This window comes from Macaca fascicularis, chromosome 6, assembly GCF_037993035.2.
Source record: "Macaca fascicularis isolate 582-1 chromosome 6, T2T-MFA8v1.1".
Lineage (NCBI taxonomy): Eukaryota > Metazoa > Chordata > Mammalia > Primates > Cercopithecidae > Macaca > Macaca fascicularis.
Genome location: NC_088380.1, coordinates 76,861,589 through 76,880,792, shown reverse-complemented (window position 1 = coordinate 76,880,792; position 19,204 = coordinate 76,861,589). Strand labels below are relative to the sequence as shown.

The following is a 19,204-nucleotide window of genomic DNA, read 5'->3' as shown; positions in this document are numbered from 1 at the left end:
CCTCCCAAGGTGCTGAGATTATAGGTATGAGCCAACGCACCTGGCCTTTTAAAAATTGTAATACTTTGAAGTGCCATAAAATAGTTTCCAAATATATTAGTGTATTTAGATGTTTCTAAACTTAATTCTTCCAAGCTGCTTATTCATGCATCATAAATTCCTGAAGCCATAATTTAAAAGAATGTCAAACTGGCATTGTTCCACACTCATTACTGTTTTTAACAATTTTTCTGCCTTGCCTTTTTCATATGAACTCTAAAATAATCTCATCTAATTACAAAAACTTGTTGCTCATCTTTTTTTGGGGGATGGTGTTTTATTTTGTATGTAGACACTACAAGCTGGTAATATTCAAGGTAGTAATCTGGCCACTTTGGCCTGTTTATTCACTCTTCATAAGCTTCCAAATTTCTTGAACAACTGTTTTAAAGAAACAAAGCCACTGAACTTGGCCTTGAGGAAAACAGAATCCCAAGCTTTGTAGAAACCTAGAAGAGAGGAAGGAGATGGCTCTCATTCTACGTCTCCCATAGCCATACAAAAATCTACCAAAATAATGACCTTCATACTATAAATGTAATTCTCACTGCAGACAATATACATCGAATACTATGCTCCTTTGATTTTTAGTCAGCTCTCAGACTTTAATGTTGAGTGCTACAGGGTTAGTCCCTACCATCTTTAATTGTTCCAGTCCTCGGATGATGTTCTTGTTCAATGATTTGAAACAGTATTTATACACCAACTTCCAGCTTTCCATCTTTAGTCAGGTTATCTCCCTGAACTCCAACTGCCTACTCTACTTCTCGTGGGTGTCTCAAACCAAATGCCAGATCTTCCTTACTTTGGTTAAGGTAAATTCCACCCTTCTAGCTGCTCAAGTCAGGCCAAGTCTGAAGAGCCATTTGTGATTCTTCTCTCCACAACCCAAATCCAGTATGTTGGCAAATGTTGATTCCTCCTCAAAACATATCCAGCCACTTTTCACCTTCCCCACTACACTCTGATTCAAGCCACTGATAACTCTTCCCTGTTCATAATAGCATTCCCTAAAGCATCTACTTGCTTTGACCTTTGTGCTATAGTCTATTTTCAATTACATCACTTTTCTAACCCAAAACCCTACAATGGCCCTTTACTTCATTCACATGTAACACTTATACCATGTGGCCTTCCAGTTACCTCTTACATCTAATCTACTCTTCTCCCTTACTTTGGGTGCTCAAATTAGAACCCTCTCATTTATTTTACACAAACGCATTACGGTTTTGGGGACATCTGTCTTTATTGTTCCCTTTACCTGAAATAATCTTCCTCAGACATCCATCATTTCTTCAGCGTTTTGCTCATATGGCACCCTCTCAGACCTACTTCCTTACTCCATTCGAAAAAGCAACCTCCCCCACTATCATCACCTTCCATCTCCTCCTTTCCTTATGGGTACTTGCCACCATTAACACACTACTATCTGTCTCCCTAAAAGAGAATGTGAAGCTCCATGAGATCACAGAACACTGCCTGCAATGTAAGACTCAAACAACTGTTAAATATGTAATATAAAAACCTAGATTTTGTATGTAAAATTTCATACAAAATCATGCTATTAAATCACAACTTACAGCACACATGACAGAATCCACTGAAGTTGGTGCTGGATATGAAAATTAGTACAATTTAACTGAAAGGTAATTTAACTACACCAACTACCTTTGACCTGCTAGTTTCACTAAGAAATCGCTACAGATGTTTGCAAACATTGAAGCATTGTGACTCTCACTACAACTTTATTTCTAAGAGTGAAAAATTAGCAGTAACTTCGGAATGTCCAACAACAGTATAATTGCATAAATTGCTTATAGAATAATACGTAGGTGTCAATGTATATTAAACAATTCTGGATATAACTAAAAACACAAACTCACCATATATTTATGTACGTACACAAGAATATTAGCAGTTAACACTAGGTAGTTCTATTACTATTCATTTAACTGTTCACTTGTCTTTCTTAAAATTGTTTCAAGTTCTTCAAGAAGTAACACAAAGCTTGAAAAGAATACTTAAGATTTAAAACATCAGCGTAAGACTGCCATCAATCACATGCATATAAATGAACTGCCTGGCACAAAAACCTAAAGGGTCTCAGTGTAACAACTCTTCTCCGTATTGCTCTTGCCAATGGTTTAGAAATTTACAAACTGTGGCCGGGGTGGTGGCTCACACCTGTAATCCCAGCGCTTTGGGAGGCAAAGATGGGCATTTCACTTGAGGTCAGGAGTTTGAGACCTGCCTGGCCAACATGGCCAAACTCTGTCACCTAGGAGGTGGAAGTTGCAGGGAGCGGATATTGTGCCACTGAAGACTGGGAGACAGCGAGACTCCTCTCAATTAAAAAAAAAATTTACAATTTGTAATGTGTAAATTATTTGTGTCTATCTACATACTGGAGATGTTTCAGGAGGTTCTTAAACTTTTACATCAAATTAACACAAGACTCAGAAATTAAGAATTTAAAAAATGACAGAGCTTTGGCAATTCCATATTCCACTGTGTAGTACACAAAGGAAATTAAAAGTTAGCTGTGTAGATCCTACTGCCACTTTTCCAATCATTCTTAAAGAACCACGTGAAATTGTGGAGTTATACTGATTATGCACTCATTACAAGAATGCCCACCAGTCTAAAAATTGTTAAGCCAGGCTTACTCATTTATCATTATGATGGTTTAATCACCTGAGCTGAGAAGGAAAAGATCATTTGCATAAAATGGATAAGGCTTTAGTGTCACTAAAATATTGACGACTTAGAAATGACTTTTGGTTTCTAATCTTGAACAAGAATTAGGCTGATTTTAATTATCTTTTCCCCACAACCTAAATCCTAAAATTCTAGAATATTAATCTCTTGAGGATGTGTTTTAGAACACGGTATCTAAGTTCCAATTTTCTTTTCTTGTTAACACAACAGAAGTATCTCAAATATTTTCAGGGCCAGGTAACAAAGAAAAAGAAACCCAAGCCTCATTTCTCTTAAAAGTTTTTGCATTGTACTGATGTAATCTTAGGCTCTTTCCTGTTCTAAATCTCAGATAAAAGACTGTATGACAAGGCCGGGCGTGGTGGCTCACACCTGTAATCCCAACACTTTGAGGCCAAGGTGGATCACCTGAGGTCAGGGGTTCGAGACCAGCCTGGCCAACATGGTGAAACCCCATCTTTACTAAAAATATAAAAATTAGCCGGGCGCAATGGCACATGCCTGTAATCCCAACTACTTGGGAAGCTGAGGCAGGAGAATCGTTTGAACCAGGGAGGCAGAGGTTGCCGTGGGACGAGACTACGCCACTGCACTCCAGCCTGGGGAACGGAGGAAGATTGGATCTCAAAAACAACAACAAAAACCATATGACAGTTATGCACACATATTCCCTGAAATATGTTAATATACATTTAATTAGTAACATGCAACTATATTAATGGATTACAACCTGAAGAAAAAATTACTTTTATAAGTTAATTCCCAAAATTACAAATCTTAATTGTTTGAAGGATATACAGGAAGGCTTAACAGGATATACATTCATACACACTCATGCAATTTATCCTTACATCAACATTTTATATTCACAATTTCACCTTTAATTCCCTTTTTACACAATACATCTCCCCCGTCCTCAAACAGCTGAACCTAGAATCAACTGTTTAAAACACATCGAGTTAAGTTAAAATGTGGAAAAATAAGTTTTTACTATACTATGCAAATAAGAAAACACTCGTTTTAAGAAATAAATGATGTTCAACAACAAAAGTGTACTAATGTGTAAGCTAAGGAAAAAAAACCAACCAACCAAAACAAAACCTCAAACTAAAAACAAGGGAAAAAACCCCCAAAAACATAAGGCTTATCTAGATCCAAATGGGGTAAGAGGGAAAAAGAAAACTCATTTCCTTTCATTAAAAATCAGAGTGCAACATCTATAGTTAAACAACTTTATTAACATAGTCAAGCAGTGATTAACATTCACATCTATTATGTCACATCATACAAATGTAAATACAAAATTACTACAGTACAATATATATTCTCTGCATGATCCAAAATATTTGGTGGCCCCAAAAAACTCTCTTTAAAATTCAGCAGCTTATCAAAAATTAAAACCGTATTCTATTTAAAATGGAGATCTGTTAGCACAGAGTTAGACTTCAAGAAATATCAATTTAGTACAGTTTGAGAAGTTGCAGGAGGATATGTTTGAAGGACACATTCTAACATAGTGTGGCAGGTACACGAAACATCAGATTTAAAGCTTTTAAGCGTAACTCATACAACCTAAGTTGTCAGCAGAAAGATCCAGTTATTTATAACTAAAGCTAATGCTACTAAATTATTGCACCCAATGTTAACATATTAAGTGTAAAACTGTTTTGTAATATGAAGTCATTTACCACGTTTAAACATCTCTTCTCACAAGATGATAATCTATTAAGTAAAACTAATCATACAGTATTGTCTAATTATTGTCTCCATAAAAATCACCCAAGCTCAATTTGCTTATATATCCATAAAGGAAAACAACAACAAAGTAGTATGCGGAAAGTACGGTGGAACCCCTTTATGAGGCCGACATTAGAAGGGGACCAACACTGCCTTATAGGCTAACCATATTATAATAGGCTTTCAGAAAGATGTAAGACCTGCGAAATAGCTAATCTTGAATAATACCAAGCCACAGTATAAGGAAATTCTATGGTAGATAAACAAAAATTGCAATGAAAAGAAAAACTGCTTTTCTTATTAGTGATACACTGCTTGGCAAATAGATTTGGCTTGGTTTTAAAATGTACAAGAGGTGAAAAAAAATCACCATTTTAACTTCTTTCAAAGTCATGCATACATTCAGCTATTATGCATCTTTTAAAAAACAAAATACATTCTGGAATACAAACCACAATGAACAATTGTGTAATTTAAATGTGTACCTTTAAAATTAATATGTATAATAACTAGGCATAAAGAATTATCTACGTAAATAATGCTAATGGGTGAAAGATCTACGTAAGAATGAAAAAATTAGTCACAACTCACCTGGAAAGCCTAAAGGTGAATAAAACTAACTTTTATGTAAAATTTAATTTTAGAGAGGCATTAGAAGTATCTCCACATTTAATACAGTATAAAATGCACTACGTTGGTATACAATGCTATATTGCATGGTATTATTACCAGATAATATTAACAACACAGCTCATTATTGATCTGACCTTTCATTTAGATTATCCCAGGCCCATAACTATCTGAAGACCAGTTTTCTTAAAGGTTCCAAGGCCTACACTTCATTAACAATACTAGTACCAACAGTTAGTTTCCCCGCCTTGTATTATTTGCAAAAATAATTCAGTAAGCAAAGCTGTGTGTGTTTTAAAGTACTATCAAAGGAAGGACTTAAATTGCAGTTATGCATGATACACTCTTCCCCTGGGAAGAATGCTTTTGCACCATTATCTGTTAATACATTCAATATGAATAATATAGATTAACCATATGAAGCAAAAAAACACTTTTTCCTCATGGCAAAGGACTTAAATTTAGACTAAAGAGTTTAAGATGTAATTAATTTATTTCTGGCTTTTCTGCTAGGTAGAATAATTTTATATAGGGGAGAAAAATGTCCACTTTCCTATTTGAGAGTCTGAAGAAAATGAGGACCAAATGTAGCTCATTTTCAGTTAAACCTGCACGCAGGCGGCTTGTCAGGAGGGCTTTATACCACCCCAGTCTGCTAGAATATTAGGAAAAAAATCAGACTAAATGGAAAGAGTCTCAATGAAATACACTAAAAAACAAAGAATGTAAGTAGGATGACCCTTTATAAGCATGTCACCAAAGCAAAAACAATACAAGAGTATTCACCTGAGATAAAACTTGTATCTGAATATTTTATAACTGAGTAGACAAAGCATTTCAAGAGGAAAGTCCATTGAAATTAGTTTAAAATATACATCTGATCCTATTTTACAATATATGCAATTTAAGCAATTCAGATGAAAAAGTCTTAACCAAAAAAATCACAGTGTTTATCAATATGTTAATTACAAAATGTATGCTACTTGTTTTGTTTTTAAGATGTAATGGCTTGGTTAAGTGTTTTAAAATCTATTCTTCTGAAATCTAACTTGCGTAACAAAATCAAGTAGCAATAATGTAAAGCATCAGAACTGGCTCTTAAAAGATTATTTACATGTTGATTATTTGGGAAATAACCAACCAAAAAATATAAAAAAGTGATTTTTTTTTCTAACACAGTATGAAGTCATTGAAGAGATCAGACAATACAAAAAGCAAAATTCTTTCCTGAATAAATGAATACCTGTGTCACTAAGTTCACTCACTAATGGACTGTAACATGGAACTGCCAAACATGCATTTAAGTTATATTAATTACACTTTCTGTTTCCAACTTAGGTTGATCAGCAGCTTTGTTCTGTTAGAATCCTTCAAAGAGAGAAGCTCAAACAGGAAAAAGAAGGCATATATAAAACAGTAAACACTGACCTCCTGAGGTTCCTACAACATAAAAATATTCAAGTAGAAAATCTACATCACTTAGCAGCGGCTATTTCTGTAGTTGAGCACACTAACAGCGTTTTAGTGTGTAAGGAGCAGATGAAGTAAGCCGTGCTTTAAGCATGCCAAGAGGCAGAAACACTGGAATGTAACAAAGACAAACTCACAATTTCATAGACATTCAGTCAACATTCAAAACTATTAAGACTACACCACAAGAATTAAGTTGCTTTATATATATCCCATGATGTATTAGGTTTTATCAGAATAAATGCTAAATCAGAGCTTACCTCAAAAGATAACTTAAATGGCTTCTGCAAATTCCTGTTCTACACTATGTATCTGAAATATAAATTAGGAAGAAACAATAACCTCAAGGGGAAAAATACAGAAAAAATCCCAATACAAATTTAGGTTGCCAGTCATATTTACCTATTTTTATTATTTTCAAATTAAATTTCATTTAAATTAAAAAAATGTCAAGTGACTACAAAGCTGGGTGCATTTTTAATAGTGTTACTCATCTGCCTAATTGGAAACTAATTTTTAACCAGACAGGTGACAATATTGCCTTTAGTCAGTACAGAATTGTCAACCACAAGTTCAAAAAACTTTACTGAAGATTGCTTTTATGTGTTTTAAATTGAATTTGGTCATTTCAATTTAAAATATTATCTATTCCAGAATACTAAACTAGCTCTCATATTATTCTAAGTATTTGAAACACTACAGAATATCACTATAATCTAAGAATAAAACAGCTACTCTACTCAGTTACTAAAGACTAACAGGGAAGAAAATTTTGAGTCCCCAGTGAAGCAATGGTACTAGAAAGCAAAATGCTGTATACCCTCTGAATCCAACTTATAATTTTAAAAATATTAGGCACTATAAAATAATTTAATTTCAGGCTCTACAGACTGAAATTTGCAAAGCCAAAGTAGAGGAAAGGTGAAAGAACGTGTTAAAACAAAACAAAACAAAACAAAACAAAAAAATACACACACACACACATAATAACAAAAACCTTTCTGCATGCTACCATGCATTTGAAATTTTTGAAACAGTATAAATTCACACGCACACAGCTCAAACTTCAGTGCAATGGCTGTATCATTCAACACTTTTAGAGAATAGAACCATGCAAAGAGGAGCAACTGCTTATAAAAATGGTTACTCAGTATTTATTCTGCAATGCGAAGGTGACAAACTAAAATATAAAAAGGCTGTTATGGCTTAACATTTTTGTTGCAGATTAAATATGCAGCATTGAAAAATGGAAAGGCGTGGCTTCATCTCTGACCAGCAGAGTTAAAAAGAAAAATCTCTCCATTTTCCTTCATCATGGGATACACTGTTCAGGCAATCCAAATTAATAAAGACTTGCACTTTCATATGAACACAAGATCAAGTGTACCAGTTAGGTTTTCACATTCACAGTATATAAGAAAATACACATGGAAGGAAAAGTAAAGGGTTAACTTAACAAGGATTTATTCACAGGAATACATGTAAGTAGAGAAAAATAACAGAAAAGCTAAACAAATGAAATGAAGAGGATCCAAACCAACTTTCACTCTGTAGCTTTTAACTTGCACCCTGTGTGCATATATCTAGGGCACAGAGGGCCACCAACATGCGCCAAAATACAGTGTAGGAACCCTGCATTACATCCATTAACTTAAACATATCTTTAAGATCATGCTTTGAACAAAAAAGGGAAGCTTAGAAGGCAGTATGTTGAGTGGGAATAAACATTGAAATATAGCAATCATTTTTCAACTTCTACAATTGTCTTTATGTGCCAACTAACATTTATGCAGCCTTTTACAGATCTTTTACCATGTAATTTAAATTTTAGGAGTTTTGATAAAATCACTAGTAGTATATAACCATGCAGAAAGCACATCACACTGACAGCACAGAGGCAAAGATTTTGCACAGGTATATCAGCTTTCCACATTGTGCAGGTTACACACGATACAATATCAATCTTATCCTAACAGATCCTAAAAAAGATATTTCAAGGCCTACCTGTAACTACAGTACTTTATATATCTATATTCTTAATAAAAAATAAAATCCACAAATCTTAAAAAGGAACTTTAAATGCAGGGCTATATTGAATTGGTAAACTGCAACACAAACTGGCGCAACATAGGTAAATGAATACCAATCTCACTCTATGTGATGCAAGCATGCTACTTTCCCACTAATTTCAATTACTTTCAACCACTATGAGCCAGAATGCATGCCTGAACCTTAAACTGCACTTTAAAAAATAACATCTTGGCCTAGAAATTAAATCTAATGAAGTATAACCATCAAATTATATCTGCTACATTAATGTTCAATGCAAAATTAAGATGTCATCTTTAGTTTGATATGCCCAACCCCATTTATTCCTCCCTCCCTGCCCATCCCAAAAAAGGTAAAAGGAGTGACTCATTTGGCATTTCACAGGGTGCTTCATTGTTTATGTTTGTTTTGCTTTATTTCCAACTTTTTTGGGGTACCTTAAATTGTAACTTCCAAGAACCTGCTTCTACTATGGGAAGGCAAGCTGATTTTAACTATATTAGTTTTGTTTGTGTAGTTCTTCACCAACATGCAAAACAAGGCCCCATCATGTGGGAAAACTTATATAAAAAAACTTTAAATTAAAAAAAAAAAAAAGCTTCTTTACTATTTGTAACTCCCATTCTTAGGTTTCCTTTATTGTGCGCTGTAGAATTGTTCCTCTTTCTTGTCCCTAGGCATCATTTATATGGTTCTTGTTTTGGTACAATTCCCCATAATATTCCACAATGTACTGTTTTGTGAGTAGACTGAATAGATTTTTTTTTTTTTTTTTTTTTTTTTTTTTTGCTTCTTCACATCCACTGCGGAGTTGTAACTGGAGACATATTTCCACCCACAAAAGCTCCAGATGTTAAAACGTTTCCCAACATCGACTTAATACAGTGACGGCAACACCTCCCTCCCGCCCCTCCCAGTAGGGTTGGGATTGTACTGTATTCCCTACTGGTTTACCCTTCCCCCCTGTAAAGGGTAACATTTTCCCTGGGTGCAGAGGCTCCCTCATAGTCTCCAAGACTGAAGGACCTATAAGAAAAAGAACAAAAACAATTTTATCTTTAACGATCGTTTGTCTTTCAAAGCCAGTGGAGCACAAAATTAATCAAATAAGAATACTATCTTTACCCATAAAGAAAATGAGAAGTTTGGACAAATTGCCTAAGATCATGTTAGTCATAACTACACTGCTTCCTTCTCTTATGGCGCTGAATTGTGCTGCATCAGGTATGAAAGTGAGGCCAAGCTGGGTAGCAGAGTTGTACAGACAGGCGTACAACACTTTGTATAGATGAAATATGGCTTGTATGATGCTATTAATCTAATTCTTTATCCCCTTTTGCAAAATGGGACCCAATGGGAACTGGTTATTTATTATATAACAAGTGGCCTTATTTTCTTGAAAATTAAGTAGCCCTTTCTTTAGGACAACCCTCAGAATGAAAACACCATCTTCCCCCCCCAGTATTCTCAATATTAAGCAAACAAAAATTCAACCTATCAAAACACAAAGGAGCATTTTTTATTTGGTGTTGTCTGATATTTTAGCCTAGAAGGCACTAGAAGTGTTCATTACCACAGTAGGGTTACTACATTCAGTAAATATCAAAAAACAAATTCTACATAAAAAAAGAGAGAAAAGCAAATTTAACATTTATTTATTTATTTTGGAGATAGCACCTTGCTCTGTCACCCAGGCTGGAATGCAGTGGGGTGAATATGGCTTACTGAAGCCCCAACCTCCAGTGCTCAAGCAAACCTCCTGCTTCAGCCTCCTGAGTAGCTGGGAACATAGGTGCATACCACCATGTCCAGCTAATTTTTTAAATGTTTTTCATAGAGATGGAGGTCTCATCATGTTGCCCAGGCAGGTCTCAAACTCCTGGGCTCAAGCAACGCTCCCACCTCAGCCTCCCAAAATGCTGGAATTATAGATGGGGGCCATTACACCCTGCCTACACTTGCCTTCTTGATGTTCCTAATTCTCATTCTGATCCTATTTCATTTGGTCATTTCCACTATCTTCCAGTCACTTGGTTTTCCTGGTAAGACCTTTTTTCTATGCTAAACAGTTTTAATGATAAAAAGGATATTAAGAAATAAGGTAAGATTACTGGGAGATTAAACTGTTACCTGACAGTGGTCCTTTTACAAACAGAACTCTACTACCCACTGATGCCAAATTTTGGCCATTTATGAACGTTCATGTGAATTCACAGAGGGCAGTTAATCCATCTGTGTAGAAATACAAGCAACCCACCCCCCTTTTCTCCTGCCTCTGAAGAAAGGGAAGAGGAGTATAAAAAGGCAGGAATAAAAGATACTGATCTATTTTTAGCTCTAATTACAAAATCGAGAACTATTTCATACCTTGTCTTAGAACAGTTGATTCATAATTGGTGATGAGACCACAGAGGTAATAAATCTGAAAGTGATTCACTTAAGTAATTTTATTTTCTATTTATATGAGATGGAGTCTTGTTCTGTCCCCCAGGCTGGAGTGCAGTGGCACGATCTTGGCTCACTGCAACCCCCATCTCCCAGGTTCAAACAATATTCCCACCTCAGCCTCCTGAGTAGCAGGGACTACACGAACGTGCCACCACCACGTGGCTAACTTTTGTATTTTTAGTAGAGGTGGGTTTTCACCATGTTGGCCAGGCTGGTCTCAAACTCCTGACCTCAAATGACCCGCCCGCCTTAGCCTCCCCAAGTGCTGGGATTACAGGCACGAGCCACCACGCCTGGCCCACTTAAGTAATTTTAAATTTAAAGCGCAAGATAGAATGATATGAGGCTATGTTTTATTCAACCTCTAGAAAACAAATAGCTTTTTATTCTATTTAGTAGTTTGAAATGATAGCCCTAACAAAATTTTCTTCATCCTGAAAATTTCCAAACTTCTTATAACTTACCCCTAATTTTGGGACTGCAGCTTAAGTGTATTAGATTAAACACCATAAAAAGCTGCAAGACGCTCTTTTAAGGGAAGAGGAAACTGGTCAGAGAAACGCCTCCAATTTTCATCGCCAACTTGATTTTTAAATCCATGAAGGATCTGTAAGAGTGAAAAACCATTAATTTATCACTAACAAAAGAGAAAAACAGATCTGCATAGTTTCTGAAATCCAACACAACTGATTTTATTATTTATAAATTTTATCCATTTTAAAGTAGCAATTCTCAAACTTTGTAGGATTCTACACCATTCCCTGCTAATATGTTTCGGCTGTGTGTGCCCACCCAAATCTCATATTGAATTGTACTCCCATAATTCCCATGTGTTGTGGGAGGGACCTGGTGGGAGATAATTGAATCATGGGGTCAGTTTTTCCTATACTCTTCTGGTGGTAGTGAATAAATCTCATGAAATCTGATGGTTTGATAAGGGGAAACCCATTTCACTTGATTCTCATTCTTTTTCTTGCCTGCTGCAATGTAAGACGTGCCTTTCACTTTCCACCATGACAGTGAGGCCTCCCCAACCACATGGAACTGTGAGTTGAATTAAACCTCTTTCTTTTGTAAATTACCCAATCTTGGGCACATCTTTTTTTGTTGTTGTTGTTGGGGACAGAGTTTACTCTTGTTGCACATGCTGGAGCGCAATGGCACGGTATCAGTTCACTGCAATCTCCACCTCCTGGGTTCAAGCGATTCTCCTGCCTCAGCCTCCTGAGTAGCCGGGATTACAGGCGTCCGCCACCATGCCCAGCTAATTTTTTATATTTTTAGTAGAGATGGGGCTCCACCATGTTGGCCAGGCTGGTCTGGAATTCCTGACCTCAGGTGATCCACCTGCCTCGGCCTCTCTCAAAGTGCTGGGATTACAAGTGTGAGCCACCGCGCCCGGCCCTCGGGCATATCTTTATCAGCAGCCTGAATATGGACTAATACACCTGCCTTTCTTAAAAGTACCTCATAGCATATGCTTAAACTCTGCTTTGAGAAGTTTAGAATTTGGCAAGTATTCCAGCAACAGACATACTCTAAGCAATCTGATACCATACTAATGAAAAAACAGAGAAGTAGAGAAGTCATCCAAGTAATACAATTTTTATGTAGTATTTTTTCAAACTGGAAATATACAAGCTTTGAGCTCATGACAAACTACAGTTCACTAACTTTAATCTTGGGTGATTCAAATGTGTAACTGCATTTTATTTTTTACTGTGGTTGAGTACTGATGAGTTAATCAAAAGGGGGTATTGACAAAGCAAATAGGCCGGGCGCGGTGGCTCATGCCTGTAATCCAGCACTTTGGGAGGCTGAGGCGGGCGGATCACGAGGTCAGGAGTTCGAGACCAGCCTGACCAACATGGTGAAACCCCACCTCTACTAAAAATACAAAAATTAGCTGGGCATGGTGGTGCGTGCTTGCAATCCCAGCTACTCAGGAGGCTGAGGCAGGAGAATCGCCTGAACCCAGGAGGCGGAGGTTGCAGTGAGCTGAGATCATGCCACTGCACTCCAGCCTGGGAGACAGAGCGAGACTCCGCCACCAAAAACATAAACAAAGCAAATAATGACATGGGCTTACTCCTGTGGCGGCCATTTAGATTTACTCTTTTTCAGATTATACTCCAAATCTCCATTTCCACTTGAAAAACATGTACTATTTTCCTTAAATGGAATAATGGGACCACCTAAACTAGTGGTACACTTGGGAAAATACTTTCAAAGTGCATCCTCTACAGATAGGAGTCACTGCTAGGCCGGGCGTGGTGGTTCACGCCTGTAATCCCAGCACTTTGGGAGGCCGAGGCGGGCGGATCACGAGGTCAGGAGATCAAGACCATCCTGGCTAACATGGTGAAACCCCGTCTCTACTACAAATACAAAAATTAGCTGGGTATGGTGGTAGTGGGTGCCTGTAGTCCCAGCTACTCGGGAGGCTGAGGCAGGAGAATGGCACGAACCTGGGAGGTGGAGCCTGCAGTGAGCTGAGATCGCACCACTGCACTCCAGCCTGGGCAACAGAGTGAGACTCCATCTCAAAAAAAAAAAAAAAAAAGGAGTCACTGCTGTATTTTAAGAAAAGATCAAACCAACTTTGTTACCAAGAATAAGAGTTATATATATAAACTATCAATACTGACTTGAAGAGCCTAAGTTTTGTAAAAAATGTAAACATAATTTAAAGTTTTCCACTAGGATATTAACAGTCCCAAGATGACGCATTATAAACACTTATTAGTTACCTTACAGAACATGTCTCTGAGATCATCTTTTGGGTTAATCCATGATGCAACGGCATCACAAAAAAATATAAAATCCTGTAACAAGCAAGAAATACATCTTAGGTTGACATTGTATTTGTCAAACTCAGCAAAAGATATATGTAAACCTTGGAGTTTAGAATCTAGCTTAAAAAAGGAAACATTTAAAAATTAACTATGATCATGAGGAATTAGAAGAGATTACCTTAATGGCTGTCCCTATTAGCCCACAGTCAAGGAACCTCAACTCATTCAGTTTATACTGGACTTTAACGTCCTCCATCACACAACAAAATAACCCCCTGTGCAGTAAATGTTCAGCATCAGAAATGAACTGGAAGCACCAAATCGACACCTATAAAAATACTCTTTCACTTACCGGATTAAAGAAAAACATAAAATCAATGACCTTACAGTTCTGACTAGCCAAGAACTTAAAGCTAGCTAAATATATGTTAAATGACCTTGATTTGAAATAGAGAAATTAGTGATTTCAAGGTCCATTTTCAGACAAAACTTAAGTGAAACAACCAAAAATTAGAGAAAAACTAATTATGTAATTACAAATACCCAATCCAAACAAGAACAAAAAACCCAACTTTTGGACAATTCCTTAAAAGACAATCAGGCTATTCTGACTACAAGAACAAGATGACAATATGCTTTAAGCATTTCATTAAAACATTCTCTCAATCTTGCCTATCATACTGAAACATTAACAGTTCAACAAACAGCATTCAACATAATGCTGATTTTCTGACATGTCAACTATAAATTTTACTAATAAATTCAGAGAACATCACTAATTTCAAAAAATTTGGTAATACCACAGTATGTGTATAAGATGCTTATTTAAGCAAATAAGACTTGCTTAACACAATTTATTCAATTATGTCTTCCAAATACCAAATCTGATGTTAAAAATTTAAATGCACAGATACCTAGAATTTGTGATTAAAAAATTTAAATGTAAATAAACCTATGACATTTTATTTTAACCATATCCAAAATAAGGTATGTAAATAAAAGTTATAAAACAGAAATTGCTACCAACTCTTAAGTTGGTTTCCTTCCATGCTTTCTTTTCCTCCAACTCTTAAGTTGGTAGCAATTTTATGATCATACATGTGCTACTTTTATCATCTTACAACATTAATTCAAAGAGAAAGAAACAATAAAATCCTGGTCGGAAGATGCTTTTGAAAAAGATGGTACATGTCGTATCAGATATCTCTAACACACATTTGAGATCACACGAAGTTCTTAAGTATTAAAAAAAAACCAGAAAATGTCAAAAGCTTATTGTGTAACTAGAAACCTCTCAAGATGGCACTAGCTTGTTCTAACAGTAAGTTATGAGTATTTTATGAGTGTGAAATCAGTCAGAAGTTATTATCTAACTCTAACTTGTAGGTTTTCAATGTCTATCACCTATATCAATTTGAATTTTATAAAACAGAATTAACGTTTCTAAAACTGAGATAAGAAAAACCACAATACAAGCTAGGAAACATCAAACGGTCACAATTTAAAAATGTTCAAAACACCCCTCTCGGAGTGGAAAGTTGGAATTTTCTTGAAAATTAAAAAATGCGAGAAAGTTATTGCTATAAAAGCATTTTTTGGGGGCAGTTTTCTAACTCTTGTGTATATTCCTGGACACCAAAGTTTAGTTCTTCGCTTCCCTCCCTCAACTACTTTTTTTTTCCCCAGACAGTCTTGCTCTTGTCTCCCAGACTGGAGTGTAATAGCGTGATCTCGGCTCACTGCAACCTCTGCCTCCCAGGTTCAAGCAATTCTCCTGCCTTAGCCTCTGGAGTAGCTGGGATTACAGGCACCTGCCACCACGCCTGGCTAATTTTTGTATCTGAAGTAGAGACAGGGTTTCACCATGTTTGCCAGGCTGGTCTTGAACTCCTAACCTTGTGATCTGCCCAACTCAGCCTCCCAAAGTGCTGGGATTATAGGTGTGAGCCACCATGCCTGGCCTCAACTACATTTTTAAATTGATTTGATATATCTTGGGTCTCTTGTCTACAGGTTTCCTTCCATGCTTTCTTTTCCTTAAACATGTCTGCTGAAGAATCCAGGTATTTAACCTAGAGTCCCACAGTTAGTCTTTTGTTCACTGAATATACATGGTGTAATTCAACATGTTTTTGTTTTGCGTGTCTAGAAAATTGGCAGTTGGATCCAGATGCTTAACTGGACTCATGTTCAATACTACTGCCAAATAATTAAAATGTCTACATATAACTTGAACTTGGAAAACAAAGATGAATAAATCATAAGCTCTCAAAATTAGAGCAATTTCAATGGCTGATTTGTATTTCATTTTATTCATTATTTCTAAATCTGATTCAAAGTATTTTATTTAGAACAGAGAGATAGGATTCCTACTATTTGGTCACTCTCTTAAGTGTAGATATCCACAAACTGATATCCAGGGATGGGAGGCAGGGACAAAATAAATAAATGAGGTCTGAAATCTGGATGAAAGAAGCCATGGCCTGATTCAAGACAAGAATATAACCTTGTTGTCCCAATCTGCTGTTACTATCTCATTTCATGACAAAAAATTTTTGGGAAAAAAGGTATTACAATGTCAAGATATTAAGAAATAAACATTTTAAAGGTTTAACTGTATTTTAGTATTTTTGAAAACAGTTAACTTTTTATAATTAAAGTATTAAAATATTTCTTCCTTTAAAATTTTATTAATCAGACATTAAAAACAAATCTTTGTGAAATCTTACTTGGATTACGCCACTGGGATTCACACTGATCATGGTACAAATTCCACGGAATGCTGAATCCTTTTCCTCATTGTCTCTTATGTTTCTCAGAGAGGTGCACCTATTGAATTACAGAATTGAGTTCAGCATTTAAGTAACAAGCAGATTCAATTACAATACTAATGGACAGTATTTAATGGAATAAGCACCACAGTATAGATAATGATTATATTAAAAGAGTTTTTCGGAAAGCTTTAGTTTCATTTACTTATACTTCCTGTTTGTTGGGCCCATCTTATCTCAATACAGTAGAACCAGTGAAATCCACATTTTCTTAATAAATTGCATCTATAAAGTAGATAACTCATTTGAATCTCCCATTTTAAACTATTACTGAGCCTGAGCCAAGAAGAGCAAATTACCAAATTAACTTTTAAAATTGTACTCATGACTTGTATTCCATTAAACACTACTAAAATGATTTGAATTGAAAGATTATCAATTGAAAGAAGCAAAACATAGGATATAGTGCCACAATATAAACTATTACTATATAGCTTATGGTGTAGATGTTTAATTTTTACATTAACAAGTAAATAATATTTTTATACGTAACAAATTTAAACATGTATTTCTTAATGCAATCCAAGTTTCCAAATTAATTCTAAAAAAGAAACGTAATGCAAAACCTAAATTTATAGAATTTGCATGCATCTTTATTTTTCTGGTGGATATTTAAATGCTTTTTATGTATAATCAAGCTTTTTAACACAGCAAGCATGTGACAATCTTATCCCATGCATCAATTAGTCGTTAGCCACAACATAAAATAAATATACATGACGATGCTATTGAAAAACCTCACAAACCTGATAGGACAAGATTAGTCACATGGTTGGCAATGATAAAGGATTGTGATTTTTGTAACCAACTGAAAATATATCTAAAAGTGAGATAGAGAAAGAAAGAGTGAAGAAAAATGAATTAAAAAAAAAGATTGAATAATACACACCAGGGTCTTATAAACTGCTGTAGCATGGGGGCCACCTCTTGAGGACAAACGTAACCAAGACGACCAATTGTTATTGCTAAGGTAACGCAATCACGGTTATACACCACCAAACGCCAACCAAGACATGAGCAAATGAGGGGGGAAGGAGAAAAAATAAAGAAAAAACAACAAATAACTCAGAAACAGAAACCAACAGAATTTGTGTATGATAATAAACATAAGATTTCACCAGTGCTGTTTATTACCACCCCCTAAAGTAAGGGGCAGCAACATATATGGCATACTCTTGGAAAAAGAAAAACAAAAGGAAGTAAAAAAATCTAAAGATTGAGAGAACACCAAAAACCATAATGAATTGCTTTTCTTGCTCAATCGAATGTCAAGTTATCATTCTGTTAATAAGATGAGCAGTTAAATGGACAAATTTAGATAACCTTCATTCAAAAGTCAGCCAAAATTTCAGAATTTAATAATAAAATCTAGTTTTTTTTCCTGAGGAAATATCAGTAAATGTGATTATATTTCTCAAGTATCTCAAACTAATACAGGTGAAAGTAATTTCCATTCCTTGGAAATTATCTAGGGAATTTAAACCAAATTTTTGGTAGTTTAAAACTTTTTTTGATTAACATTTGCCAAACCAACCAGTGGAAATCTGTTACTTTATATCAAAATCAACTGTCAGATTTTAAGTCTCACGGTACTCACTGAATGAATGGATTAGAATATTGCTATGCTACAATGTCAAATCTCATTTTGACAAACCTCTGGTAATTCAGGTAACACTCCACTAACTTTAGGCCATATTTGAAATAAAATTCTAATAAAGGAAATTTACAGCCCACTGCAATGACATATGATATGTGGACCATAGGAAAACATAAATATTCTGTTTCTGCTACTAAAGGTACAGCACAAAATAGGTAATACATTATAATAATTACACACTATTATTTTATTTTTTACAATTTTGAAGTGGGCAAACATATATTCACCATAAAAACTAAGGAAGTCTTTAAACTTACAAAGAGCTAAAACAAATGCAACTCGGAACTGCATTCTGCAATTCAAAGGTACGTACATATAAATACATTCATACACAACGGGAAAAAATACAAACAGAAAACAAACCATGAAGTGCTTTAATGGTGTTCTCTCAAAAACTTACAGGTTAACCTTTCATAAAAAAAGGGTAGGGGGTAAAGAAAAATGTTTAAGGATTACTTGAAGCAAACTACACAGATAATACTAAAATCCAGCAGATTCATATGAAGCAAGAGAAAGAAAACCTATGTTCAAAAGACACAAACTATGCAACATTCTCATTAAACAGGCAAGTATGAACAATCCAATGAAACATGCGATAAAGCAGATGATGGTCCATTGAAAAAGTTCACTGTAGGATATATATTAATCGGAAAAAAGCAAATTAATGGCAGACTAAGGAATTGGCTTTATGAAATACTGAGATAATGGTAATTAAAAGCTGCTAAAATCTAGTATTAGCCATTGACAATCATTTTAATAATTAAAAAAAACCCACTTTTTTGGGTAAGTAATAAAGAAAACAATACTTTATGCAGCCACTTGTGATAAGT

The 19,204-nt window shown here is 35.4% G+C and overlaps 1 protein-coding gene across 9 annotated transcripts in view; it reads right to left on the bottom strand.

Moving 5' to 3' along the window:
- Window positions 1–3,975: 3,975 nt before the first annotated feature.
- The window catches only part of TNPO1 (transportin 1), a 99,124-nt gene continuing 83,895 nt past the window's right edge, over window positions 3,976–19,204 (bottom strand). For 6 of the 9 annotated variants that reach the window (XM_005557125.4, XM_073993608.1, XM_005557126.4 and 3 more), the window contains 5 exons: window positions 17,607–17,682; window positions 16,616–16,715; window positions 13,842–13,916; window positions 11,556–11,698; window positions 3,976–9,669 (listed from right to left, as the gene is read on the bottom strand). In XM_005557125.4, the coding sequence (XP_005557182.1) occupies window positions 11,591–11,698; window positions 13,842–13,916; window positions 16,616–16,715; window positions 17,607–17,682 (359 nt within the window). In that variant the 3' untranslated portion in view covers window positions 3,976–9,669; window positions 11,556–11,590. The remainder of the gene's footprint in view (window positions 9,670–11,555; window positions 11,699–13,841; window positions 13,917–16,615; window positions 16,716–17,606; window positions 17,683–19,204) is intronic. The other 3 variants (XR_012413723.1, XR_010587406.1, XR_012413724.1) reach the window with 1 other exon arrangement.